At 54.6% G+C, this 27,381-nt stretch overlaps 2 protein-coding genes across 52 annotated transcripts; one reads left to right on the forward strand and one right to left on the reverse strand.

The window, feature by feature from the left end:
• The first annotated feature begins 1 nt into the window (after position 1).
• LOC100356929 (transmembrane protein 25) lies at positions 2–9,828 on the forward strand. Of its 50 annotated transcripts, none has more exons than XM_070079049.2 (11): positions 54–194; positions 659–751; positions 1,008–1,319; positions 1,688–1,978; positions 2,185–2,313; positions 2,579–2,609; positions 2,721–2,821; positions 2,974–3,063; positions 4,640–4,699; positions 5,718–5,994; positions 6,269–6,464. In XM_070079049.2, exons 2-11 carry the CDS (start codon positions 682–684, stop codon positions 6,324–6,326), a joined length of 1,419 nt encoding a protein of 472 aa, XP_069935150.2. In that variant the 5' UTR covers positions 54–194; positions 659–681; the 3' UTR covers positions 6,327–6,464. The 50 variants fall into 50 exon arrangements, 43 of the variants coding, with proteins under 43 accessions (XP_069935155.2, XP_069935150.2, XP_017193614.4 ...); XM_070079047.2 differs by having other exon boundaries at positions 153–304; positions 662–751; XM_089334687.1 differs by having other exon boundaries at positions 175–304; positions 662–751; positions 1,688–2,015.
• Positions 6,828–27,381, reverse strand: LOC100353981 (intraflagellar transport protein 46 homolog). 2 transcript variants are annotated; one of them, XM_002722186.6, is made up of 13 exons: positions 27,254–27,381; positions 26,612–26,708; positions 24,315–24,394; positions 22,694–22,846; positions 22,003–22,142; positions 19,570–19,644; positions 19,319–19,412; positions 17,703–17,831; positions 16,579–16,700; positions 16,175–16,241; positions 8,127–8,187; positions 7,825–7,910; positions 6,828–7,150 (listed from the first exon to the last, which is right to left on the reverse strand). In XM_002722186.6, exons 3-13 carry the CDS (start codon positions 24,357–24,359, stop codon positions 7,055–7,057), a joined length of 1,068 nt encoding a protein of 355 aa, XP_002722232.2. In that variant the 5' UTR covers positions 24,360–24,394; positions 26,612–26,708; positions 27,254–27,381; the 3' UTR covers positions 6,828–7,054. The 2 variants fall into 2 exon arrangements, with proteins under 2 accessions (XP_002722232.2, XP_002722233.2); XM_002722187.6 differs by lacking the exon at positions 22,694–22,846.

A 27,381-nucleotide genomic window follows, 5' to 3' on the forward strand; every position in this document is an offset into this window, starting at 1 on the left:
GGCAGGGACGCTCGGGGGAGCGCGGCAAGGAGGCCCGCCCGGGGCCGGCCACCACCTGCCTGGGGAGGGAGGGCCCGTGGCGCCCGCGGTCGGGCATTGATTGGCCCTGCCTGGCCGGCCCCCGCCCTTGCCGCGGACTGCGGCGCCCTTCAGACCTGAGCAGTCGCTCGGGCTGCGCTCGGGGCGGCAGCCAGGTGAGCGGTCCGGGAGTGGGCGGGGCGGAGGGAGCACGCTGCGGCGACCCCCGCGCCTGCGATTTTCCCGGCTCGGCTCCAATCCACCCCAGGAACCAGGATTGGGAAAGGTGGGATGGGGAATGGGGCAGGAGGGAGGTCCGGGCCGGGGGGAAGGCGAGTCCTCTGGGGGTGACGTTCGTGTGCGCTTGTGTGCGTCCGATTGCTCTCGCTGCTTCTGTAAGCTTGCAGGTGTGTGCGGTTTGTACCCCTGGAGTCAGTGCTGGATCCTGCTCCCACGCGCGTCCGGGCACCTGCTGGGTGTGTGTTTGTGCGTGTGTGAGTGCATTGTGGCTTCGGGCTCTATTGTGGGCTATTCTGCATTTGTGTTTCCATGCCTGGTTCCTGGAGAGTGAATTCCTGGAGGAACTGCTGGGCCCGTCAGCTCCCACCTGGCTCACAGCGCGGCTCGCCCCTTCTCTCAGCAGTCCGGGGCCCTGGCAGGGCCATGGCGCTGCCCCCAGGCCCAGCTGCCCTCCTGCACTCACTGCTGCTCGTGCCGGGCCTCCTGAGCTCAGGTACTCACCCTTTTCGTTCTTTGGCAGAGCGCTTCTGGGGGCCAGAGCCCCCTCGCTGCGTGCACGATGCCCTGGGTGCCCACTCCAAGCCCTGGGCTCCGGGCTAGGTTTCCCTCTCTCACCTGCCATGGGTCCAGCCAGTCCCTTGAGAGAACCCCGGTGCCCTGTCCCCCAGCCTGCAGTCCCTCTGCAACTGGACTCGGCCTGGTCAAAGAACAGTATGGAGCCTCCCTAGAGGCCCCCTGCTTTGTTCCAGGTCAGGGGGAGTTGGCACCACAGATCGATGGTCAGACCTGGGCGGAGCGGGCACTTCGGGAGAATGAGCGCCACTCCTTCACCTGCCGGGTGGCAGGGGGCCCTGGCACCCCCCAGCTGGCTTGGTACCTGGATGGGCAGCTGCAGGAGGCCAGCACGTCAAGGCTGCTGAGCGTGGGTGGGGAGGCCTTCTCCGGAGGGACCAGCACTTTCACTGTCACTGCCCAGCGGGCCCAGCACGAGCTCAACTGCTCCCTGCAGGACCCAGGCAGCGGCCGGCCAGCCAACGCCTCTGTCATCCTCAACGTGCAGTGTGAGTGCCCCCGGGGTGGGGTGCGTCCTCTGCCCGGGGACCCCCAGCAGCCCCCAGCAAGACACTTAACAAACGTTGCAGCACTTTGCAAGGATTAACTCACTTTGTCCTCGTGGTCGTCTGAGAAGTGAGGCACCAAGGGGTTGAGCAGTGAGTCCAAGTCATACCCCTGGTGAGAAGCAGAGCCACCATTCAAATCCAGACTCTTGTAATCACGCTGGACACCACTAGGAAATGCTGCTTCCCCAGCACACTTGGGCCCCTGCTTCTGTGTCCCCTGAGGAGAGTCTAGGGCCCTGGACTTGGGAAGAAAGGGCTGGGAAGATGAGGGGCCGTGGTGACACCATATTGTTCTCTGCTTCACCCAGTTAAGCCAGAGATCACCCAGGTTGGGGCCAAGTACCCGGAAAATGAGGGCTCAGGCCTCTTAGTTGTCCTGTTTGCCCTGGTGCGTGCCAACCCACCTGCCAATGTCACCTGGATCGACCAGGATGGGCCGGTGACTGTCAACACCTCCGACTTCCTGGTGCTAGACGCCCAGAACTACCCCTGGCTCACCAACCACACCGTGCAGCTGCAGCTCCGCAGCCTGCCGCACAACCTCTCGGTGGTGGCCAGCAACGATGTGGGAGTCACCAGTGCCTCGCTCCCGGCGCCCGGTGAGCATTGCCAGCAACTGGCCCAGCGTAGCCTCAGGTGGGCGCAGGGACCATAGCACAGACATGGGAGGACTTGTTGCTTTGGGGAGGTTAGGGGGTGAGCTGTCCCTGGCCACCTTGGGCAAGGAGGGGGCAGAGAAATATTGAGGGCATCCTGGGGGTGGGGGCACTGCCTACTTGGAACCTAACCAGGACACAACCTGCAGGGCTCCTGGCCACCCGGGTGGAAGTGCCACTGCTGGGCATCGTCGTGGCTGGGGGGCTTGCCCTGGGCACCCTAGTGGGGTTCAGCACCTTGGTGGCGTGCCTGGTCTGCAGGAAAGAGAAGACCAAAGGTAGGGCCGGGGGCACTGGTGGCCGAGGGTGGCTGTGGGTAGCAGCCAGAGCTGCGAGTGGGGCTGGGCAGGGCTCTTCCAGAGTGTGGCCGGGGTAAGACAGCGTGCACCCCTGCACACCAGGTGGCAGGGGCAGGCACTGGGAGCCCCATCTCTGCTGGGCATTTGAGGCCTCTGTTCTGAGGTCCCGGCTCTGAAAGGGCAGGGGTGGAGCCCGGCGTGGGGGGGTGCACTGGCAGTCACGGCCTGGTTTCTTTCTCCTCAGGCCCCTCCCGGCGCCCATCTCTGATCTCTAGGTAACTCTCCCTGGGGCTGGGTGGACGGATGGTTTGGACCTGGAGGCAGGTGGGGACCGGAGCCCGGGCTGCTGGTGCCAGCACGCACTGAAGCCTCCGTCTGCCCTGTAGTGACTCCAACAACCTGAAACTCAACAACGTGCGCCTGCCGCGGGAGAACATGTCCCTCCCGTCCAACCTGCAGCTCAACGACCTCACTCCGGATTGCAGAGGTACGCCCAGCCCTCCTCTCCCCCTGCCCCTGCTGCTCCTGCTTTAAAAGCATCAGAAGTGCTTGGGAGACAGAGGGAGAGCTTGCTACCCAGTGGGGCTCGGCCCCATCAGGCACGCACCTCATCCTGGCACCACCCTCTCTGTCATCCAGCAGGGAAACCAGCAGACCAGCAGATGGCTCAGAATAGCAGCCGGCCAGAGCTTCTGGACCCAGAGCCCGGCGGCCTCCTCACCAGCCGAGGTACTGGGGAGGGAGGGGCCTGCTGCTGCCTCTCTGCTCCCCTCCCGTGCTTATCCTGAGTACCAGGGGCAGAGAGGCCCCCAAGGATCGAGGGTCCCTGATTGTCCCCCCTCCCCAGGCTTCATCCGCCTCCCAATGCTGGGCTACATCTATCGAGTGTCCAGCGTGAGCAGCGATGAGATCTGGCTCTGAGCTGAGGATGGGACAAGTGCCCTCCTGGCCCCGCTGCACCCTCCCACTCCTGCTCCAAGGCATCCCGGGCCTGGCCACGCCACCGCCACTTGGCTGCCTCCTGGCTGCTGTGCCCTCTGATGCGTTTCACTGGGCCCTGACACACAGGGGCACAGATGTCCTCTTGCCTGAGCCCTTGTGCTCACTCAGGCTGGGGACTGCACGAGATGGCTGGGCCCAGGCAGGGGGGGCTCTTCCGTCAGGTGGGTTCCCTCGTCACTCGGCATCCAGGTGTGGCGTGGCCTGCAAGGCCCCCGTCCCGTTCCTCCTCTGCACCTGTACAGTAGGCATGGGGCTGCCTGCGTGGGGGGACAGGGAGGGCCCTGCACGTTCTGGACCTTCCTGTGCTATGTAGCTTTGTTCCCTCAGGGAAATGTAGGACCCCCCCCCCCCAGCTGCCCAGCCCATCTGCCCTCCACACAGGAGCCGGCCCCTGGCCCCGGGGCCCTGGCCAAGCACAGCCTGGTCCCTTTTGCTGCACACCTCTCTGTCCTCTGTCCCCTTGCCCTGCCTCCTCCCGGGCATCAAAGATTATACACTGGACTTACTCCACGGGGCCCTAGACGACCCCAAAGGCCTGGCCCCTGGCAGTGCCAGTGCCTGGTGTTAGCACAAGTCAGGGTAGAAGGAGGAGGTGACAAGTCCGTGGCACTCAGGACAGCATGTAGCTATGCATCACTTTTACAGTGTTGGCACTTTAAGCACAGCCCCCAGGGAAGGGGGTGAGCGAGGGCCCCAGAGCCCCGAGTTTGACCTCTCTGGCATTCACTGTGAGCGACTGAGGCTCAGGATCGATGGTGGCTTTCTCTCTCTGCATGTCTTCCCCTTGGTGGGACCCTGGCCCCGGCCACGCCCTGGCTGCCCCACCCTCTGCACTTTAGGGGCTGGTCCCCACAGGCACAGAACGCAGTGGTGCCAGCAGTTCCGGGGGTTGTGGAGAGAGAGGGAGCCCACAAACCCCCCAAAGCAACCTAAGAATGCTGTAAAAAGCAACGTGGTGACGACAGGAGAGCACCAGGTGCAGTGTGTTTCTCCCCTGTTGAGGTCTTATTTTATAATTTTTCCCATGTTACTGCCTAGGACAGTGCGAAGCACAAAGTAAATTCAATAAACTTGACTGAACGGAGTTCCATGTCTTTGCTTCATTTCTTCAAATGCCTTCTAAATGAAATCTCTGAATCACACAGTGGAGAAAATAGCGAGCACCCACGCACCCACGCTCGGCTCTGTTCCATCAACCTGCGCCCACGTGGGAGGCCGTCGCCGCGGGCGGAGCATCAGCCTACTGCACAGCGCCGGCCCCACAATCCTTATTTTAAATACGGCCCCTTCCTTCTGTCCTCAGAGGTGCTCCTGCCCAGAGCCTCCGCGGTCAGAGCTGTCCATCTTCTGTTGGGGCAAGGAGGTAGGTGGGGAAGTTTCTGGGACCCCACTCCGTCCACAGAATCACCAGGCCTGCTCTCAGCCGCGCACGGCACACCTGCCGTCAGAAACGCCTGGCACTTTCCATTCCTGGCACTTTCTAGGGTTCCGGTGTCCAGCAGCTTCCGTTCTGGGCTCTCTCCTCCACGGTTTCAGAGTTCTTCTCTGCTTCCCCAACTGCCCACCCCAAATCAGTTACTCTTGTCCACATTCCAAAATTATGTTGCTTATATAGTCGGTGGTCATTTTCTTCTGTCATCTGTCCTAACTGGTTTATGGTTTTTTTAAAACAAAAATTCTTGAGACAGGCATAATGGCACAGCAGGTTAAGCTGCTGCTTGAAATGTTGGCATTTAATATCTGAGTGCCAGTTCAAGTCCCAGCTGCTCTGATTCCAATCCACTTCCCTGCTAACGTGCCTGGAAAAGCAGCAGAGGATGGCCCAAGTGCTTGGATCCCTGCCACCCACTTGGGAGACTTTAGCCAAGTTCCATGTCCCTGGCTTTGGCCTGACCCAGCCCTGGCTGTTGCAGTCACTTGGGGAATAAACCAGCAGATGAAAAAGCTTTCTCTATTTTAAAATATTTATTTATTCTCAAAAGAGTCACAGAGATAGAGGGAGAGACCCTTCATCCTCTAGTTCACTCCTCAGATGGCCACAGCAGCCAGCCATGGGCCAGGCCGAAGCCAGGAGCCTCTTCCAGGTCTCCCACATAGATGCAGGGGCCCAAGCGCTTGGGCTGTTTTACACTGCTTTCCCAGGCACATTAGCAGGGAGCTGGATCGGAAGTGGAGCAGCCGGGACTTGAACTGGTGCCCATGTGGGATGCCAGCGTCGCAGGTGGTGTATGCCACAGTGCCAGCCCCGGGACAGCTCTTAAACTCTCCCTCTCTGTTACTCTGCCTTTCAAAAAATTAAAACTCTTACGTGTCATTTTTTTTTTAGTAAGATTAAAGGAAGGCGTAAAGATGTAACTACTTGGGCTTGACTTTTGTTGTAGAAGTGTTAAGGACCTCGGATCAGCAGAGACGGGGAGGGACATTTCCAACACGAAAAACAGCCTCCATAAAGGCTGAGTCAGAAGAGAACTCCCAAGCCCTGTTTGGAGTGTGGCAAGCAGCTGGGTTTTGCGGTCCACATCTGGGAACTGTGGACGTGAGGGTCTTGGGGTGGAGACAGAGCAGCCAAATGGAAAATCTAAAGAGCCACGCTGCAGATTTACGCTTGGTGGCACTTCATCTTCTCACGTATCTGTTACCCTCGGAAGAGCCGAAGAGGTGAGCTGGTGTTCATTCTGTTTGACAGCTGGGTTAAGGAGGCAGAGAAGGTAACTGACCTCTCCCAGGGCGCAGGGCAGGCAGCCAGGAGGGAGCAGCTGGAGCTGGGGGACAGCGGAGACTGGAAGCAGTGGCTCAGGCCAGGGTGGAGAGCAGAAGGGATACTCAAAAGCCCAGGCACAGCCAGGAGCTCAGACAGGAAGTGCAGCTCACCCGCGCTATTCGCAGTCTCTGGGCGTGGATTCAGCCACGTAACACTTCGTGTAATCCCCAGGTCACCCCTCGCAGGGTTTGGGATGTGCTTCAGAGCAGGGAGAACCTGGAGTCACTAGGGCCGGCACTGTGGTGGGGCAGGTACAGCCACTGCCTGTGACGCTGGCACCCAGATGGGGGTCGGTTCAGTCCCTAGCTCTCCCTCCCTCTCTCTGTAACTGTACTTTTCAAATAAATAAACTCTAAAAAAAATCAAAGAAGAAGCAGTGCAGTTTCAGGTTTCCTGACCAGAGTTTGCTTTAACTCCAAAACATGCCCCAAATCCGTCGGTCTCTCCAACTTCCGCCCTGACCCCAGCCACAGCCACCTGCCTGGATTCCTGCAACAGCGAGGCGGGGAGCGCACAGCCAGACGGGGCCTGCCGGAGGCCGGCATTCTCTGGACAGGGACCCCGAGCAAAACGGGTCCCTCCACGCCCGCTCTGGGGTGGCCTCCGTGGGCAAAGCTGGTTGATGACACTGCCTGCACGTGACCTCATTATTACCAGGCCACCTTCTTTGCCTCCGCCTTCTGCTCCAACAGCCTTTTCTCTTTCATTTCAAAGAAAAGCAGGAAACAACAACAGGTAGGGTATTTTATTTAGAAAATCTTTGTCAGTGAACTTGAAGGTAATTGCATTCCTATCCCAGACAAAGTATCTTTTTAAGCTTTCCTCCCAGCCCGAGCTCCACGGATCCCTCAGCAAATTCCAGTTCTTCTCGTCCCCGTCTCCGCAGCGGTGAAGCTGCGCACCGCCCCAGGAAGGCAGCCTGTGGGCCGGCCGTGCCCTCGCTGCCCGGGAAGCGGCTCAGCTGAAGGCCGGTGTCTCGGCATCCCCGGCTTGGGAGGTGGAGTTGGAGGGAGGGGTGAATGCTTTCTTGCCCTCAGCGAGAGCCTTAAAATGCTGTGAGGAAAGAGAGGGAAGTTAGGGTACGCACATAGTTGCTGCATTTTAGCAAGAACCAACCTCTCGCAAACCCGTCAGCTCCTATTGTCTCCTAATTCTGCTTCCAAAACAGCATCCTGCTGGTGGCTGTGTAAAGCGCCCCGAGGGCTGAGCGTCTGGCCCAGCAGCTGTTCAGCCACAGTCTGGGACATGCGCACCCCACATCAGGGAGTCTGCGGTCCAGTCCCAGCTTCCTGCTGGTGAGCCCTGCGGGCAGCAATGATGGCTCAAGTGCTTAGGTCCCCGCCACCGCCATGGGAGACCTGGATGGGACTGAGTTCCTGGCTTCGGCCTGGCCCATCCCTGACCGGTGTGGGTATGTGGGGAGTGAACCAGCAGATGGAAGATCTCCATCAGTGAATCTGTCGCTCGGCTTCTCCAATGAAAATAAATAAATACAGATTCACAGACGAGGCCTCTTTTACCTCCTCCCTGCTTCCACTCAGGAGGCCCTTGGTTCTGCTGTGAGAACACAGTCCTCCAGAGACCCTCCCCCAGCTTCCCGAGGCGCACACCCTCCACCCTCCCCCTCCCCCACTGCTCTCGGAAGGGCAGTGGGAACTGCAGACAGAGCCCTGGGACACGGCCGCAGTGATCGCAGGGGACCACGGTGGGCTCCATGCCTGGCCCACCTGTGAATTCTTGAACTCCGAGTAGAGGGAAAAGAGCAGGTGCAGGGACTGAATCCGGCTCTTGTAGACAGGGATGTCCAGGATGGCTAAAACAGACAAAGAAACAAATAAACACACTTCCTAGAAACAGAAGCAAACAAACTCGGGGGTGACAGGCATGTGCGTGTGTCCCCAGCCAGCAGCCACGTGCACCCAGGCATCACCCTTGAGTGCTGGCTCAACTGGAGGCAGTACCCACGCCCACGGCCTATCAAAAGCCTGGCCAGGATCTGTGCAGGGGCGGGGAGCGGGAGAGCACTCACCACAGATCATGTCGATGTACTCCGCCAGGCTGCAGTCGATCTCGGCCGTGGGCAGGCTCACCTGCACGGGGCGAGGGTTCAATCAGAAGTCAAAAGGCTCAAGTCCCAGGGCTCCTAGCCTGAACCGTGTCCCCCAACCCCGGCCCCCCGATTCTGTGTTGATTGCATCACAGAATGTGAGTGTATGCGGAGAGATCACTGAGTGACCCTGAGACCATCAGTGCCGTCCGAACGGTGGTCTCACCGCAAGCGGCGTCCAGGGCAGACACACACTGAGGACGACCACGTGAAGAAGGGAAATGGCCAAGCAGAGAGGCCTCAGGGAACCAGCCCTGCCCACAACTTGACCTTGCACTCCTGGCCTGCGGCACTTCACACAGCAGCCATGGCCAACTCATTCCACACGCTTCCCCCCCCCAGGGAGGCAGAACTGGTCACACTCAGTGACTACCGGAGTGGCGGGTGACCCGTCAGACCAAAGGGTTTGGTAACTAAACTAGACGGCCGTGTTGTCTTCCTGTGTGGATCTGTGAAGAAGTGGCTGGCTATGGCCAAGGAATTACTTGATGTTGTAATCCCTAATGGTCCTGAGACCCCCGTGGGGACAGAGAAAACAGACATGGCGTCGTACCCCGGTGACAGGCAAAACAAGTCACATGGCAAGTTTAAAACTGCAGCCTTCATAAAACTTTTTCTCTCTCCACCAAAAACAGTGCATACAGTTCTGAAATTTGCTTACCTGCTTTTTTCCCAATTTAACCATGTACCACTGCTGTCTGTTAATACTGCCAAAATAATCCCTGCCATGGTTCCCTGGCACAGTATTCACTGAGGGATGTCCTGTAATCTAGCTGTCCAGTCCCCTAGTCACACTTTTAAAGTGTCATGAAGAAAGCCATTGTTTCTTCAAGAAACTACTAAAAACTGTCTTCATGGAGCCTACATTTTAGCAGGGAGAAAAAAGCCACCGAGGTATAGATAGCATAGTAGAACATAAGGTTTGGGGCCAGCACTGTGGCGTAGGGGGTAAAGCTGCCACCTATGGTGCCAGCATATCTGCTCCACTTCCAATCCAGCTCTCTGCTATGGCCTGGGAAAGCAGTGGAGGATGGCCCAAGTCCTTGAGCCCTGCACCCACATGGGAGACCTGGGGGAGGCTCCTGGCTTTGGATCAGCCCAGCTCCGGTCATTGTGGCATTTGGGGAGTGAACCAACAGATGGTTCTGCCTCTGCCTCTGCCTCTCTGTAACTCTACCTAAATAAATAAATCTTTAAAAAATAAAAAAATAAAATATAAATAAATTAATAAAATAAAAGAAGTACATATGTTCACCAAAAGATATGTTAGAATGTTCCTGGGACTGGTGCTGTGGCGTAGCAGGTAAAGCCGCCAGCTGCAGTGTCGGCATCCCATATGGGCACCAGTTCAAGTCCCGGCTGCTCCACTTCCGATCCAGCTCTCTGCTATGACCTGGGAAAGCAGTAGAAGATGGCCCAAGCCCTTGGGCCCCTGCACCCACGTGGGAGACCCGGAAGAAGCTCCTGGCTCCTGCCTTCAGATCGGCGCAGCTACAGCCATTGCAACTAATTGGAAAGTGAACCAGCGGATGGAAGACCCCTCTCTCTCTCTCTCTCTCTCTTTGCCTCTCCTCTCCGTGTGTAACTCTTTCAAGTAAATAAATAAATCTTAAAAAACAAAAAATGAATGTCCTAGTTGCACTATTGTTACAACCAAAAACTAGAAACTTCCCACATGCCATCATAGTATGGGTAAATTGTTAAGTATTCATATGATAAAATGCTATATAGAAACAAGAACAAATGAACAATCACACAGAAAAATATAGACAAATATCCCAAAATACTGGGCTAAAGAGGACACCAAAGCGTGATTAAGTTGAAATAATATAGGGGTTGGCATTGTGGCACAGCAAGTTAAACTGTCACTGCAATGCCTGCAGACCATATAGGAGCCCGGGTTCAAATCTCAGCTGCTCCACTTCTGAGCCACTTCCCTGCTGATATCCATGGGAAGGCAGCAGAAGATTGTCTGAGGGCTTGGGCCCCTGCACCCACGTGGGAGAGCAGAATGGAGTTCCTGGCTCCTGGTTTCAGCCAGCACTGGTTGTTGTGGGCATCTGGGGAGTGGGCCAGTGTGGGGAGCAGCCCGGACTGGACTGAGTTACTAGAATTAAGACTTATTCTATGCATCTGCTCTCCCACAATATGGCGTTGGGAGAGAAGTAAACAGCTTCCGCACAGCTGCCTCCAGTTCAACCAATAAACTGTAGGACTTGCTCCTGATTGGAGAGCAGCGTACTCGGCGTGTGGGCAGCCGAGTTGGGATTGGCGGAGGAGGACTATAAAGGAGGAGAGAGACGGCATGCACCAGGAACATCTAAGGGGAACATCTGAGGGAACACCCGTGCAGCCCCCGAGAGAGCCGGCCGGCGGTGTGCCGCTCCCCTGCGGAAGTGGGGAATGTGGCCAGGGGGAACTGCCCTTCCACGGAGGTGGAAGGGATAGTAGCCAACCCGGGAGGAACCAGCAGCAAACCCGGGGAGGGCCGAGCAGACAGAAAGAACAGCGCAGGGTCCTGTGTCGTTCCTCCACGAAGAGGGGGAGCGACATAATGGTGCCGTGACTCGGATATGAAGCCTAGGCAGGGTTCAGTGTTGCTCCTCCACGAAGAGGGGGAGCGACATAATGGTGCCGTGACTCGGATATGAAGCCTAGGCAGGGTTCAGTGTTGCTCCTCCACGAAGAGGGGGAGCGACATAATGGTGCCGTGACTCGGATAGGAAACTTAGGACGGATATGAAACTTAGGAGGGAAGAAACGGGAAGAAGTGGAAAATATCGGAGAGAGAGACTAGCAAACAGCCTAGGGAAAAGCCGGACGAAAGAGGTGCCGGAAGAAGCTATTGAAAGCCTAGGCATAGACTCAGTTACGGACTACGGGGGGAAGCTGGGAGAAATCTCTAAGGTCGAAAGCGAAAGTGAAAGCTAGAACAAACAGACTCGGACGCGGACTGTGGGGAGAGGCCAGGAGAAATGAGGGAGGAATATTGTTGGAAGAAAGCTTGGGGAAACATACCGGGTAGAGAAAAATGTTAGGGAAATTGAAGCCGCGGGGGGCAGGCCAAGGCGGAAACGAAAGCCACTTTGGGATTCTCAAGTTAGCCCGGGAATAGGGGGCGAAAAGTTGAAACTAGAAGCTGAAACGTAAGCCAGATTGGGATCCGTCTGATTAGCCCGGGGAGCAAAGGACGGGAAGCCAAACCGTGGGGCGGAGATGTAAGCTGGGTTGAATTCGCCAGGCTAGCCCGGGGAACTTGGATTGAATGTTAGTGGTGGAGACGCAAGCTACGCTGTGTGACTCGCGGAAGCCGCCGCGTGCAGAGAGAGCACGGGGCGTGAATAGATAGGGAACGGGGCTGGCGCGAGGCCGTGGTTCAGACGCGAAAGGGCTAGTGAGAGACCGCGGAGTGTGCACGCAAAGCCGAGCCGCGCAGATGAGAGAGGCGCGGCCTGAAGCGGCTCAGAGCCGGCGAGGCGCCGAGAAGCAGCCTCGGGGCGGAGCCCGCCGGCGGGGCGAGGCGCTGGGAAGCCGCGCGGAGCCGTGAAGCTGCCGGCAGGGCGAGGCGCCGGGAAGCTGCAGGGATAAGAGAAATAGAAGTTTAGAAGTAAAGTGAGAGAAATAGGAATGCTGGAAGATAGAAGTGGAATGGGAGAAATAGGAATGCCCGGAGATAGAGAAATAGAGAAATAGAAACGCCTCCCTACAACACTGCAATGTGAGAGCTTGGATTCGGTCTGCCTGATTAAGTGAGGCGATGAGCACCTGCGGGCGGCTAGCAGCTTATGCGCCGCAGGTCACCGAAGACAGGCACGAATTAACATCAGTAAGGCCTCCCCACAATACAGCAATTAGGAGGCTTGGATTCGGTCTGGCTGATTAAGGCGGTAAGCACCAGCAAGCAGCTCGACCAGAGTATGAGCTGCAGGTCACCGAAGATAGGCACGAACCAACACTAATAAGTCTCCCCCACAATACGGCAATGAGAAAGCTTGGATTCGGTTTGCCTGTTTGTTAGGGCTTGTAAGCCCCTGCAGGCAGAGCAGAGCATGCGCTGCAGGGCACCGAACACAGGCACGTATCAGCGCCTAAAAACCTCCTCACAATGGCGAAGAGAGGACCCGGATTCGGTTTGCCTGATTGATAGGACTTGTAAGAACCTGTGGCAACTCTAGTGAGTAGAGCAGAGTGTGTGCCGCGGGACACCGAAGACAGGCACGTATCAACGCCAAAAAATAAAAAGAAAGGGGGATCTGTGGGGAGCAGCCCGGACTGGACTGAGTTACTAGAATTAAGACTTATTCTATGCATCTGCTCTCCCACAATATGGCGTTGGGAGAGAAGTAAACAGCTTCCGCACAGCTGCCTCCAGTTCAACCAATAAACTGTAGGACTTGCTCCTGATTGGAGAGCAGCGTACTCGGCGTGTGGGCAGCCGAGTTGGGATTGGCGGAGGAGGACTATAAAGGAGGAGAGAGACGGCATGCACCAGGAACATCTAAGGGGAACATCTGAGGGAACACCCGTGCAGCCCCCGAGAGAGCCGGCCGGCGGTGTGCCGCTCCCCTGCGGAAGTGGGGAATGTGGCCAGGGGGAACTGCCCTTCCACGGAGGTGGAAGGGATAGTAGCCAACCCGGGAGGAACCAGCAGCAAACCCGGGGAGGGCCGAGCAGACAGAAAGAACAGCGCAGGGTCCTGTGTCGTTCCTCCACGAAGAGGGGGAGCGACATAATGGTGCCGTGACTCGGATATGAAGCCTAGGCAGGGTTCAGTGTTGCTCCTCCACGAAGAGGGGGAGCGACATAATGGTGCCGTGACTCGGATATGAAGCCTAGGCAGGGTTCAGTGTTGCTCCTCCACGAAGAGGGGGAGCGACATAATGGTGCCGTGACTCGGATAGGAAACTTAGGACGGATATGAAACTTAGGAGGGAAGAAACGGGAAGAAGTGGAAAATATCGGAGAGAGAGACTAGCAAACAGCCTAGGGAAAAGCCGGACGAAAGAGGTGCCGGAAGAAGCTATTGAAAGCCTAGGCATAGACTCAGATACGGACTACGGGGGGAAGCTGGGAGAAATCTCTAAGGTCGAAAGCGAAAGTGAAAGCTAGAACAAACAGACTCGGACGCGGACTGTGGGGAGAGGCCAGGAGAAATGAGGGAGGAATATTGTTGGAAGAAAGCTTGGGGAAACATACCGGGTAGAGAAAAATGTTAGGGAAATTGAAGCCGCGGGGGGCAGGCCAAGGCGGAAACGAAAGCCACTTTGGGATTCTCAAGTTAGCCCGGGAATAGGGGGCGAAAAGTTGAAACTAGAAGCTGAAACGTAAGCCAGATTGGGATCCGTCTGATTAGCCCGGGGAGCAAAGGACGGGAAGCCAAACCGTGGGGCGGAGATGTAAGCTGGGTTGAATTCGCCAGGCTAGCCCGGGGAACTTGGATTGAATGTTAGTGGTGGAGACGCAAGCTATGCTGTGTGACTCGCGGAAGCCGCCGCGTGCAGAGAGAGCACGGGGCGTGAATAGATAGGGAACGGGGCTGGCGCGAGGCCGTGGTTCAGACGCGAAAGGGCTAGTGAGAGACCGCGGAGTGTGCACGCAAAGCCGAGCCGCGCAGATGAGAGAGGCGCGGCCTGAAGCGGCTCAGAGCCGGCGAGGCGCCGAGAAGCAGCCTCGGGGCGGAGCCCGCCGGCGGGGCGAGGCGCTGGGAAGCCGCGCGGAGCCGTGAAGCTGCCGGCAGGGCGAGGCGCCGGGAAGCTGCAGGGATAAGAGAAATAGAAGTTTAGAAGTAAAGTGAGAGAAATAGGAATGCTGGAAGATAGAAGTGGAATGGGAGAAATAGGAATGCCCGGAGATAGAGAAATAGAGAAATAGAAACGCCTCCCTACAACACTGCAATGTGAGAGCTTGGATTCGGTCTGCCTGATTAAGTGAGGCGATGAGCACCTGCGGGCGGCTAGCAGCTTATGCGCCGCAGGTCACCGAAGACAGGCACGAATTAACATCAGTAAGGCCTCCCCACAATACAGCAATTAGGAGGCTTGGATTCGGTCTGGCTGATTAAGGCGGTAAGCACCAGCAAGCAGCTCGACCAGAGTATGAGCTGCAGGTCACCGAAGATAGGCACGAACCAACACTAATAAGTCTCCCCCACAATACGGCAATGAGAAAGCTTGGATTCGGTTTGCCTGTTTGTTAGGGCTTGTAAGCCCCTGCAGGCAGAGCAGAGCATGCGCTGCAGGGCACCGAACACAGGCACGTATCAGCGCCTAAAAACCTCCTCACAATGGCGAAGAGAGGACCCGGATTCGGTTTGCCTGATTGATAGGACTTGTAAGAACCTGTGGCAACTCTAGTGAGTAGAGCAGAGTGTGTGCCGCGGGACACCGAAGACAGGCACGTATCAACGCCAAAAAATAAAAAGAAAGGGGGATCTGTGGGGAGCAGCCCGGACTGGACTGAGTTACTAGAATTAAGACTTATTCTATGCATCTGCTCTCCCACAATATGGCGTTGGGAGAGAAGTAAACAGCTTCCGCACAGCTGCCTCCAGTTCAACCAATAAACTGTAGGACTTGCTCCTGATTGGAGAGCAGCGTACTCGGCGTGTGGGCAGCCGAGTTGGGATTGGCGGAGGAGGACTATAAAGGAGGAGAGAGACGGCATGCACCAGGAACATCTAAGGGGAACATCTGAGGGAACACCCGTGCAGCCCCCGAGAGAGCCGGCCGGCGGTGTGCCGCTCCCCTGCGGAAGTGGGGAATGTGGCCAGGGGGAACTGCACTTCCACGGAGGTGGAAGGGATAGTAGCCAACCCGGGAGGAACCAGCAGCAAACCCGGGGAGGGCCGAGCAGACAGAAAGAACAGCGCAGGGTCCTGTGTCGTTCCTCCACGAAGAGGGGGAGCGACAGGCCAGTAGATGGAAGATTTCCTTCCCTCCCTCTCTGTTACTCTGCCTTACATATAAACAAATAAATCCTTAAAAACAAAACCAAAAACAACAAAAATCCTGAAGAAATTTAGAAAAAGTACAAAACACCTGCAGGCAAAGCTCATGTATGCCATCAGAAGTCAGGATGGTGGCTGCCTTGGGAGGTGGGGGCCTGAGGCCTTCCAAGGAAGCTGGCAGCGTTCTGCACACTGACCTAACGCGCACAGCGGGCTCAGTGGCCAAAGCAGCACCACTACTCACCGCATGTGCACACTTCTGACTGGGTGGTGTACTTCAATTTTTCTTTTATTTTTTAAAAATGATTTATTTGAAAGTCAGAGTTGCAGAGAGAGATCTTCCATCTGTTGGCCACAATGGCTGGGGCTGCGCTGGGCCAGGCCAATGCCAGGAGCCAGGAGCCAGGAGCTTCATCCCGGTCTCCCACACAGGTCACAGGGGCCCAAGCACTTGGGCCATCTTCTGCTGCTTTCCCCAGGTCATTAGCAGAGAGCTGGATTGGAAGTGGAGCAGCCAGAACGGGAACTGGCTTTACCTGCTAAGCCACAATGCCAGCCGCCATACTTCCATTTCTAAAATGTTAATAATACCGTAAGGGACAAAACACTGGACTGTGGCATGAGGGCCACATCTAGCTTTTTTTTTTTTTTTTTTTGACAGGCAGAGTGGATAGTGAGAGAGAGAGAAAAAGAGAGAAAGGTCTTCCTTTTGCTGTTGGTTCACCCTCCAATGGCCGCCACGGCTGGCGCGCTGCGGCCGGCGCACCACGCTGATCTGAAGCCAGGAGCCAGGTACTTCTCCTGGTCTCCCATGGGGTGCAGGGCCCAAGCACTTGGGCCATCCTCCACTGCACTCCCGAGCCACAGCAGAGAGCTGGCCTGGAAGAGGGGCAACTGGGACAGAATCCGGCGCCCCGACCGGGACTAGAACCTGGTGTGCTGGCGCCGCTAGGTGCAGTATTAGCCTAGTGAGCTGCGGCGCCAGCCGCCACATCTCTCTTACTTCTTGGTCCTTTCCACTCACCTTGCCCAAAAGTTCCTCAAATTCTGGGGACCATTCCTGCATCAAGGTGTCGATGTCGGGCATGGGCCTGGAAATACAGAGGTAACAGTGATGAGAAAGCTAGATCGAGGGCAGCAGCAGCCCCCGGACTGGGATGTGCCTAGAGGGAGGAGAGGGCCTCACTCTGGCCTATGAGGAATGCAGGAGAACCTAGGCTGTGCCAACCAAATTCCCCCAGGGCCTGGGGCTCAGAGGAGCTGGCCCCATAATGACACCAGAGAAATCAGCATCCTTCTGTCTGCAATCCCAGCCAGCAGCTGACCAAACTGGTCCCCAGGCTTTGGGCCTCTTCTCGGGAGCAGTGGGGCAAAGGTGGCAAAGGTGGCGAGGGTGACTGAGGCATGCCACAGCGCGCGCACTCTCACCTGGTGTAGTGCACAGTGGCAGGAGGCTTGGACCGGTGCAACTCGCAGATACTCTCGATCCACGTGTCAATGGCTTTGGGATTCTTTTCCGCGTCTTCCACGCTCTTTACTTTCACATGTTGCTGGGAAAACAAGGAGAGACCCTGGCTGACAGTCCTGAAGCGGCGCTCTGGTTTGTAACGGGGCGACTCACCACATACAAGGGAGTCGAGGAAAAGGGCAGCCTAACCACGGCCCAGCGAAGGCTCTGGGCAAGTCCACGGGCAGGACTGACCACAGTGAGACACCACTTCTGACCCACAGGAGAGCCAGAACTACAAGACTGCTGAAAGCCGGTGCCGTGGCTCACTAGGCTATTCCTCCACCTTGCGGTGCCGGCACACCGGGTTTTAGTCCCGGTCGGGGAGCCGGATTCTGTCCGCGGCGGCCATTGGAGGGTGAACCAACGGCAAAGGAAGACCTTTCTCTCTGTCTCTCTCTCACTGTCCACTCTGCCTGTCCAAAAAAAAAAAAAAATACTGCTGAGAGCAAGTGCTGGTGAGGCTGTGGAGAAACCGAGACCCTCCGTTACTGCTGTGGGACTGCACGGCGGTGCGGCCACTGCGGACAACGTTAGCGACAGCCTGTGGCCCGGCAGTCCCACTCTTACCCAGGGATCTAAGAGAAAGAACAGTATGCCCATGCAAAACTGCTATCCTGACAGTCACCACAGCATCGCTCATCAATGTGGAAACGAGTGGTGAGTGAGTGAACAAAACGTGGTGAACACAAACAACTAAACACTAGGCGGCCCCAGAAGAGGCTGAAGTGGTTGCCGGCGTCTGGGCAGGAGGGGGAGAGAATGAGGAGTGACTCCGTATGTGCGTGGTGTTTCTATTTGGAACGATGAGAATGTGTCTAAATTAGAAGGTGACCATGGCTGTACAACTCTGTGAACCCACCAAGCACCAATGAGTGGGGCAGTGTAAAGGGTCAACTACACGATATGTAGATTATGTCCCGAGTAAACTGTCTGCGAAAGCAGAGCTGGCCCAAAGCCACAGCTACTCCTTTCGACAGGAAGCACGGTACAAATGGCACCGCTGGCCCTCTGCAGCGGGGCCTGGGATGGGCCAGTCTCTTACCGTGACGTTGTGCTGCTTGGAATTCTCCGTCAGCCACAGGGAGAGCACTGTAGGGTCAGACTGCTTTGTAGAAGGTTCATCCAACACCAACAGGCCAAGGTTGTCAGGCTTTCCGTCAGGACGTGGGACCTGGTTAAGAACAAGGGAAGGAGGCAGAGAGGAAAGTGGGAGGGCCGCAACAGATCACACCTGCTGCGTCAATCAGCTGAAAAGGAAGAACTCTCTGGCTCACCTTGTTCCCAGTATTAGAAAGCATGCTGGGACGGGGCCAGAGTCCTCGTGGGGGGAGGGGTTTAAGCCGCTGCCTACGATGCCAGCATCCCATCTGGGAACTGCTCCACTTCCAATCTAGCTCCCTGCTAATGCACCTGGGAAGGCAGTGGAAGGCTGTCCAAGTATCTGGGCCCTGCATCCACGTGGGAGTTCCAGATGAAGCTCTGGGCTCCTAGCTTTGGCCTGAACAGCCCCTGCTATTGAGACCATTTGGGGAGTGAACCAGCGCATGGAAGATCTCTGTCTCTCTGTGTCTCTCCCTCTTCTCTGTAACTTTGCCTTTCAAGTAAAATAAAATAAATCTTAAAAAAAAAAAAAAAATAAAGCATGCTGGGGCCGGCATTTTGGTGCAGTGAACTGAGCCGCCACTTGTGACACCAGCATCCCCTATCATCGCATCCGGGAGCGCTGGTTGGAATCTTGGTTGCTCCATTTGTAATCAGCTCCCTGCAAATGCATCTTGGAAAGCAATGGATGGTGGCCCAGGTAGTTGGGCCCCTGCCACCCACGTAGGAGATTCAGATGTAGTTCTACTCTCCTGGCTTCAGCCTGGCCCTGCCCTAGCTGTTGTGGCCATTTGGGGAGTGAACCAGCAAATGGAAGATATTTCTTTCTCTCTCTCTCTCCCTTTCTCTCTCTCTGATACTCTGCCTTTCAAATAAATATATCTTAAAAAAAAAAAAAAGCATGATTGTTATCATGATGGACTAAATACTACCTAGACAAAAATATATTATCAGAGTCGGTGCTGTAGTATAGCAGGTAAAGCCACAGCCTACAGCGCCAGCATCCCATATGGGCACCATTTTGAGTCCCGGCTGCTCCAATTACAATCCAGCTCCTTGTTAATTGGCCTGGGAAAGCAGAGGAAGATGGCCCAAGTGCTTGGGCTCCTGCCACCCACGTTGGAGACCCAGAAGAAGCCCCTGGCTTTGGTCTGACCCAGCTCTGGCTGTTGTGGCTATGTGGGGAGTGAACCAGTGGATAGCAGTTCTCTGTCTCTCCCTCTTTCTCTGTAAACTCTGCCTTTCAAATAAAAATAAATACATCTTTTAAAAAGAAAAGAAAACATATATGATCAATAGGACCCTAAATATAAATCTTGGATTCATAATTAGGATGACAAATATATGACAAAGTTTTCATTTATAATGAGATAATAAAATATTACTTAATAGCAATGAGTATAATTTGGAACAGAGAGCAAGGTTAAGGGTTCTGGTGAAATGAATATGTTATCACTGTAGCCAATGCAGTCTAGGAAATTACTGGAATTGTTAGAGGGAGGGCAGGCAGTCGGGAGAATCATCTAAGGAGCCAGTTGTAGGATGGACTGCCTGTACCTTTAAGAATGCATCGATGTCGCCGACAGCTGGGATGAAATCCGGAATGAAGGGTTTCAGTTTGTGATCCAGCTCGATCAACTGAGGTGTGTACCTAGGGGATTGTCAAGGCCAAGTGGAGACAGTCAGAGAAAGCCACTCTACTGTTCAGGCTTGAGACACAGAAGGAGACGGCCCTCTTGCAGACTAGAGGTAGGCAAGGTCCGGGTGAGGCAGCCAGGGCGGGTGGAGGGCGAGGTCCTAGCGCTCACCTGCTGATGTACTGGAAGAGCTCCTTAATCTCGGCAGAAACGGGCAGGTGCTCATAGTCCGCAGGATCGTAGGCCCTGGGGAAGGGGACACCACTTGGTCAGGTGCCCGGAGAAGAGCGAGGCGGCAGAGCGTGTGTCCCCTGACCCGGGGACGGGCCCTGATCCAGGGCTGTGAAAGGCAGCTTTAAAGCTGGTGATAATTCCTTCTCCATCATCTGACAGTGAAGGAGGACGCAACTGCAGGAAATCCAAAACAGAATTCTTTTTATGTCAAACCGTAACAAAAATCGCCTTCCCTTTTTGTGAATGGAAGGAATTATGAGAGAATGTGGAATAAGAGATTTTGATTTCTGACATGGAAATACTTCACGCCAAGAAAAAAATGTTTTAGAGATGATGTTTTGACGATGTTTATGAAAGCAAAATCATTGGAACCAAATGAAATATCCAAACTTCGGAAGATGGTTGGGTTTGTCAGACTGCATTTTACACAGTTAATACAAAGTCCTCGTGTGGGGCAGGCGTTTGGCCTAATGGCACCGTGGCTCACTAGACTAATCCTCCACCTGCGGCGCCGGCACCCTGGGTTCTAGTCCCGATTGGGGCACCGGATTCTGTCCCAGTTGCTCCTCTTCCAGGCCAGCTCTCTGCTGTGGCCAGGGAGTGCAGTGGAGGATGGCCCAAGTGCTTGTTGGTCCCTGCACCCCATGGGAGACCAGGAGAGGCAGCGGGCTCCTGGCTTCGGATCACCACAGCGCACCGGCCGTAGCAGCCTTTTGGAGGGTTAACCAATGGAAAAGGAAGACCTTTTTCTCTGTCTCTCTCACTGTCTAACTGCCTGTCAAAAAAAAAAAAAAAAAAAAAAAAAAAAAAGACGGGTTTGGGCGCTGCATTCTGTGTCAGAGTGCCCGGGCTCCTGTCCCAGCTCCACTGCTGATTCCAGTTTCCTGCCGAGTGTACACCCTGGGGGGCGGCGGGTGGTGGTCTAAATACTCGAGTCTCCGCCACCCCTTGGCTCCCAGCTTCAGCCTGGCCCAGCCCTGGTCATCGTGGACATTTGAAGGATGAACTAGTAGATGAAGATTCTCTGTTTCACTGCCTCTCAAATATATTAATTAAAAAAAGAAAGTACTGATTTATGACAATGTATATAGTAAAAAACAGTAGCGCATATGTATTAACCATAATAAAGTAAAACGAAATAAACATTGCCAAATATTAAGTGGGTTATAAGGTTGTTAATAAGGTGTTTCTGGTGAGACTTACTCTAAAAAATTAAATATATCAATGAATTAAAATTTACATTTCCCAGGGCTAGTGCTGTGGCACAGCAGGTTCCGCTGCCACTTGCAACCCACATCAGAGTGTCGGTTCACGCCCTGGCTGCTCCACTTCTGATCCAGCGTCCTACTGGAATGCAGCAGCAGAAGGCCCAAGTACTTGGGCTCCAGGCTCCCAGCTTTGGCCTGGCCCAGCCCAGGGCCAAAGTGAACCAGCGGATGGGAAATCTCTCTCCCTCTCTCCCTCTTTCCCTCTCTCTCTGTAACTCTGCCCTTCAAATAAATAGATCTCTTTTTAAGTTTACATTCCCTAGAATATGACTTATAGAATATGATCACGAAGCACAGTGAGAACCATGGACGTCAGTGCGGGGTTAAACATGCAGGTGGAAAACCCAGGGTTCACTGTTTTTATAGTTACTAAACTACGTTACTATGATACATGCACTTGGTAAAAAATACAAAATAAATACAGTGAAGAGTTACGGCTTACTCCTACCTGTCCCCTTGCCACCAGCGGTTCCTCACCCCAACTGACCATTATTACCAGTTCCTGGTGTGTCCTCCAAAGACAGTCCGTGTGACATTCGCGTTAGACACAGGATAGCACAGCAGAAACACGCTTTCATATCTTTTAAAAATTGCGCAGCGCCTCCTGGCAACTGCTCCTTGCCGGTGCATGGAAAGTGGCCACCTAGCTTCTAACGGCTAGGCAGAATGCCACTGACTGACTGTGCCATCATTTATTGAACCCGTAATTGCACTGTCAATCGATGGGACTTAGAATCCACTTTGAATAAAACCCCTGGGGGTGAGTCATGACTAATGTGGCACCAGGCGGCAGCAGGAATGGGGGGCTCCTAAATGACAGGGGCTGATGCACAGGGCCCGTTTCGCTCCGCGCACACATGCATTTTCTCGGGCTCAGAACGTGAGCTACCTGAAGAACAGCATCTAACCCTCGAGTCTCAGAGAGAGCAAGGGAGAGCACGGGGCTGGGAGAGGCAGTGCTGGGTTGGAGACATCTGAGAACCCTAAACACAAGCGCTCAGGAGAGCCGCTGGAACACTGCTGCCCCCAAAGCCCTCCCAGCCCGGGTCTGGACAGGGAGTCTCCTCCTGCCTGAGCGCGCGTGCCAGGCGGCCTCCCTCACCCTTCCGGAGGGGGCCCGTGCTCTTCGTCCTCATCGGTGTCAGAGTCGGTCTCGGAGGAGTCGTCGTCGTCCTCGTCGTCCTCGTCGTCGTTTTCACTGAAGCCCCGCTGGGGGGTCATCTGGGAGGTCTTCTTCCTCTCCTGAGACAGGGCAGGGTGGGCGGAGGGGGCCATGTGAGAGAGGGGCAGCACACCAGCCTGGGCCCGCACTGCTCCCCGCCCCGCCCAGAGCGGCCTGCACGCCGCCTCCTGCTCCTGTCCAGCCACAGACCGGGCACGTGCCAGTCCTCCGCCCGAGGCTGCTCTGTCCTCCCTCCTGTACCCGGGGCCACCCTGAGAGCTCTGCGTGGACGTGACCCCGACTGCGTCAACCCCAAAGCTGAGCGGCACCTCTCTCAGTAATGACTCGGGGAGGAAGCGGGGCAAGGTGGAGCAGGGAACTTTCGAGGATCTTAAGACTCAAAGATCAGCTAGTCTCCCATCTGCAAGGCTGCCCAGGGCAAGGTGCTTGCAACCATCGAGAGAAGAGAGCTCGGGATGCAGCCCGCGCCTGACTTCCGGCCAGTGGTTCCAGAAGATGGGTTTTCCGTCTGCATTCACTGACATTTCTCCTCCTCCCTGGCCCCCCAAGGTAGATGCAAGGCGTAGCTTCCGTCTCACGAGGGTCTCGTGTTCTTGGCATTACAACCTACCTTTCTGAGTTTCTGGCTCTCTAGGTACCACCCCACTCTCTCCAGTCCATGAGAAGAGCTCTGGTGGCGCTTGGGACTTGCAGGGGCAGTAGGGATGGGGTCCATGTCTTTGCCTCTGTGGCCTGGAGCCTGTGTCATGCCCTCCCTTAGGACCTGAGGAATGACCAATTGGCCCCCTTTAAGAGGTTTTGAAAGCTTACAGCATATGGCTTATATTGACAGATGCTTGGCTCCAGTTCTTAAAAATCATTTTAATGCTTCTCTTATGGTAAAGCCACTACTGGCACGTAACATTGTGACACATTACAGGATATCAAAAACTGGTTTTGGTTGCATTTTCCTCTAAGCATATCAGATTCATTATCTAGAGATAGAGATATATTCTAGCTTATCTATAATTTATGACAGATATGATATACACTTGCACAATTTATTCTGGGACTATGCCTTATTGCTGTACAATTGATAACCTTTTATTCTTTCTCAAGACATGCCAAAATTACCCCTTGGTCACCTAGGAAACAGCTTTCACAAATGGGACTTTTAAGAAAATATATTGTCAACTTGAAGATTATTCAAAAGTCAATCATTTCTGCTGATTCTCGATGCTTTACAAATTGGAAAGATACATAAGCCCTGATCCTGAGTAGACATTGAAACTAGAAGGATTTAGTGTAGACACAAAATTCAGAGGTCAACTTAGGAAAATTGCACTTTTATTTTGTCCACTGCTTCAAAGTTGTGCTTTGCAAAAGCTTTGGTATAAACGCAGAGGGTTTATAGACCAGAGACAAACACCTACAAGATGACCTTGTATATAAGATATTAAAACAGCACCCTAGTCACAGAGTGAGGCCACCTAGAAATGTCCCCTTAGGCACAGTGTGGAATCAGTGCACATCACTACAGCTTTCCGTCTCTGTCACTTAGATATTCTTCTTCACTGAGTTTCCAAGGCTCCTGTCCTTAAAGGCCAACGAAACGTAGCCCCTGGATCACGTGCTGGGGTGGAACACATGTGGCTGTGGCGCGAAGCACACGCGTGGCCCAAGCTCCACCTGGTCAGGCAGGCAGGCATCTCGCCGACTTTCTTTCAAAATGGCATGACTCTCCAGACTCACAGAACCACAGCAAAGGGACACCTGTGTCTTAGAGACTTCAACATTGAAATCTCTCTCCTAGGCAGTATTGTAAGTGCCGACACTGAAAAAAAATGCCTAGACCAATTAGTCCCAAACTCACTTCAGCTGGACTGGACTGCGTGCTGAACCTATACATTCCCCTGCTTTTTCTTCTAGATTCTGGGTGGGGAGTGGGGATATGTAATTTTTAAAATAAGTAGCCCAGGTAATTCTTATGATCAGTAAAGTCTGGGAAACACTGACCCACATTACATGAAACTCATCACCAAATGTCTGCTGAGGGACAGGCTTCATTCCTGAAGAGCAGTAGAAATCACAAAGCTCCACTCCCGCACGAGTTTCCTGCATGAGCTCAAAGGCACCCAACCACTGGAGACGAGCGCTCAAGAACACGTGCACTGTTGACCTGGTGCCATCTCAAACTAGCTACTAAGACCCCCAGGCAGAAATCCCACAGGAACCCGCAGGTTATATTGTACCTTGTTATTTTCCTCTTCGTACTCGTCACTGCTATTATCAGCCATAGTCTTGCTGCGAAGGCGGGCAGAATGAAGAAGTCCTTAGAAGAAAAGGTTTCCCTTTAGGTTGTCATGAAGATGACTTGTAAGGAGGACTACTTCTGGTTTATAATATTTTATGCCCCAGCCATTTTATGGAACAGCGTTTATAAGTCCATCTAGCTAAAGGACCGCAGACTGACTTCTAGCCATGGCTGCCACCTGTGAAGCCAACGTCCCATATGAGCTCATTTTTTAATCCCAGCTGCTCTACTTCCATGCTTCTGATCCGGCTTCCTGCTAACGTGCTGGGAGACAGCAAATGATGGCCCACATATTTGGGTTCTTGCTACCCATATGGGAGAGCTGGTTGAATTTTCTGGCTCCTGGCTTCAGCCCGGCCCAGCCCCAGCTGTTACAGGCATTTGGAGTGTAACAGCAGATGGAAGACACCTCTCCGTGTCGCTCCCTCTCTGGCACTCTGCCTGTCGAATAAATAAATGTTTTGTTTTGTTTTGTTTTTTACTTGTTTTATTTATTTGAAAGACAGAGTTACAGAGAGAGGTAGGGACAGAGAGAGGTCTTCCATCTGCTGGTTCACTCCCCAGAAGGCTGCAACAGCCGGAGCTGCGCTGATCTGAAGCCAGGAGCCAGGAGCTTCTTCTGGGTCTCCCACACGGGTGCAGGGGCCCAAGGAGTTGGGCCATCTTCCACTGCTTTCCCAGGCCATAGCAGAGAGCTGGATCGGAAGAGGAGCAGCCAGGACTCGAACCAGTGCCCATATGAGATGCCAGCGCTTCAGGCCAGGGCGTTAACCCGCTGCGCCACAGTGCCAGCCCCATCGAGTAAATAAACGTTTAAAGAAACCATATCTAGTAGCGAGGTGTACACGCCAAAGAACTGAAACCAGGGACTCAGACGCTCGTACACCTGTTTACAGCAGCACTATTCACGGCAGCCAAGAGGTGCAAACAACCCAAGCGTCCACCAAGCAATGAGTGGCGAGGGGCTGGCATTGTGGTGCAGCAGGTTAAGCTGCCGCCTGCGACACCAGCATCCCATACGAAGCCTCACCATTCTATCAAAAATAGGTCTCCCTCCCCACCATTGTTTTCCATAACAGCAAACAATTTTTGTCTCTATCAAAGCACTGATCACATTTGCCATTATCTTTGTTTTTGTTTTTTTCATTTGTCATCTGTCTCCCATGATTCCAAGCAACAGGACGGCAGGGACAATGTGTCTTTTGTCTAAGATATTGTATTCCCAGTGGCAGGCAAAAGGCTGGGACACAGCAGACATCCAAAGATGCCTGTTGAATAAGCGAACCGTATCACGTCCTCTAAGACATCCATTGAGCTCTTGGTTGGGGATGCAGGTTAATGGCAAGCTCTGAAGTATCTTCAAAGCTGAGCAAAGCACAGTTTTGGTAAAAATAAAAACAGCAACAATAACTACTAAGAGAGTGAACTCCTGGCCGACGCTGAACACAGCAGCTACACCAAGTAACTGGTGATGGGGAGGTGAGCACTGTAGCTGCTTGGGATGCCCACCTCCCATATCAGATTGCCAGTTCAAGTCCTGGCTGCTCCACTGAGGCGCCAGCTCCCTGCTCGTGCAACCTGGGAGACAGATGACGCCTCAAGTGCTAGGGCTCCTGTCACCCATGTGGGAGACCTGAATGGAGTTCTGGGCTCCCGGCTTCAGCCTAGCTCAGCCCTGGCTGCTGCTGGCATTGGGAGAGTGAACCAGTGGGTAGAAGGGGGTGCTCTCTCTCTCTCTCTCTGCCTTTCAAGTAGTAGTAGGTGAAAATACATAAAACCATTAAGAATTTTTTTTTTGGTAAAAAATGGTGATAGGGTTGGGTTGGAAGAAGAATCTGCCATGATTTCTCTTTCTTAACTACTGAGAAAACACACAGTGGCAAGTGGAGTAGCGTAACTCTGAAAGTCAGAATTTGCATTACAAAATAGGAACTTTTTTTAAAAGATGTATTTATTAGAGAGGCAGAGGCAGAGAGAGAGGTCTTCTATCCACTGGTTCACCCCCCAGATGGCCACAACAGCCGGAGCTGGGCCATTCCGAAGCCAGGAGCCAGGAGCTTCTTCCGGGTCTCCCATGTGGGTGCAGGGGCCCAAGGACTTGGGCGATCTCCCACTGCTTTCCCAGGTCATAGCAGAGAGCTGGGTCGGAAGTGGAGCAGCTGGGATTCGAGCTTCTTGAAGATAACCATGAATCCATCTCGCTCTTTGAAGATCATTTGTTTTCTTTCCTCTTACCTTGGTATCTTGCGGTTGGAGCATAAACACTTGCGACCTCTTCCGAGTCGTTAATCTCTAGCCGCTCATCGTACGACTGGTTCTCAACGATCTCGGTCTAAGCAAAAGGAGACCTGCTCACCCGACTCATCGTGGGACACGGGGCGCACTCGGCCCGCCTTCCTACCCAGGACGCCAAACCTCTCCTCCGCCCACCCCGCGGTTAACGCAGTCACTCTGCTGCAGGGACTGTCGGCAGCGAGAGGGCACGGCGTTGAGGCAGTCAGCTTCGGGGGCAGCTTCCCCAGCGCCGTCAGTCCGCACAAGGACACAGCAGGATTCGTCCGCAGCTTCCCCGAGGCTGCTGGGGTTTCTCGGGAAGACCTCAGAGGCTCTGGGAAAGCTCCGTCCCGGCGGCAGCCCTGGGGCGGCGCCCCGCAGAGGGGGCGAACCCCAGTCTCCAGGTCCCACCCGGGAGTCCCCAGGAGCACCAGCCCCTGTCCACCCCGTCCGCAGGCCGGATGTCAGTTGAGGGGAGTAACGGGGGGAAGGGGCGCAGAAACGGCCCGCTGTCGTGGAGATGGGAGCAGCGGGAAGGGCGACCCCTCAAACGCCTCTCGGGAGGGAGGAAGGCTGTGCCCTTCCTCGACGAGCACGAATTACCTGTAGCCCCTCTGAATCCGTCTCCTCTACGGGAGAAGAACCCCCGCCCAGGGCTAGGGGCTCACTCCAACCAGCTCTGGCCACTTAACGGATTCTACTTGGAGCAACCAGCGGGTTCGTCGCTAGGC

This window comes from Oryctolagus cuniculus, chromosome 1, assembly GCF_051225735.1.
Source record: "Oryctolagus cuniculus isolate XC-2025 breed Fujian yellow rabbit chromosome 1, ASM5122573v1, whole genome shotgun sequence".
NCBI classification, from domain to species: domain Eukaryota; kingdom Metazoa; phylum Chordata; class Mammalia; order Lagomorpha; family Leporidae; genus Oryctolagus; species Oryctolagus cuniculus.

Coding starts and splice junctions, on each gene's coding strand:
- LOC100356929 (XM_051835991.3), top strand. CDS start 568: ATGCCTGGTTCCTGGAGAGTGAATTCCTGGAGGAACTGCTGGGCCCGT. Junction 1,320..1,687: donor TGTCATCCTCAACGTGCAGT/GTGAGTGCCCCC, acceptor TGCTTCACCCAG/TTAAGCCAGAGATCACCCAG. Junction 2,822..2,973: donor CCTCACTCCGGATTGCAGAG/GTACGCCCAGCC, acceptor TCTGTCATCCAG/CAGGGAAACCAGCAGACCAG.
- LOC100353981 (XM_002722186.6), bottom strand. CDS start 24,359: ATGGCTGATAATAGCAGTGACGAGTACGAAGAGGAAAATAACAAG. Junction 22,847..24,314: donor ACGAAGAGGAAAATAACAAG/GTACAATATAAC, acceptor GTCATTCCTCAG/GTCCTAAGGGAGGGCATGAC. Junction 7,151..7,824: donor CGGAGTTCAAGAATTCACAG/GTGGGCCAGGCA, acceptor CTTTCCTCACAG/CATTTTAAGGCTCTCGCTGA.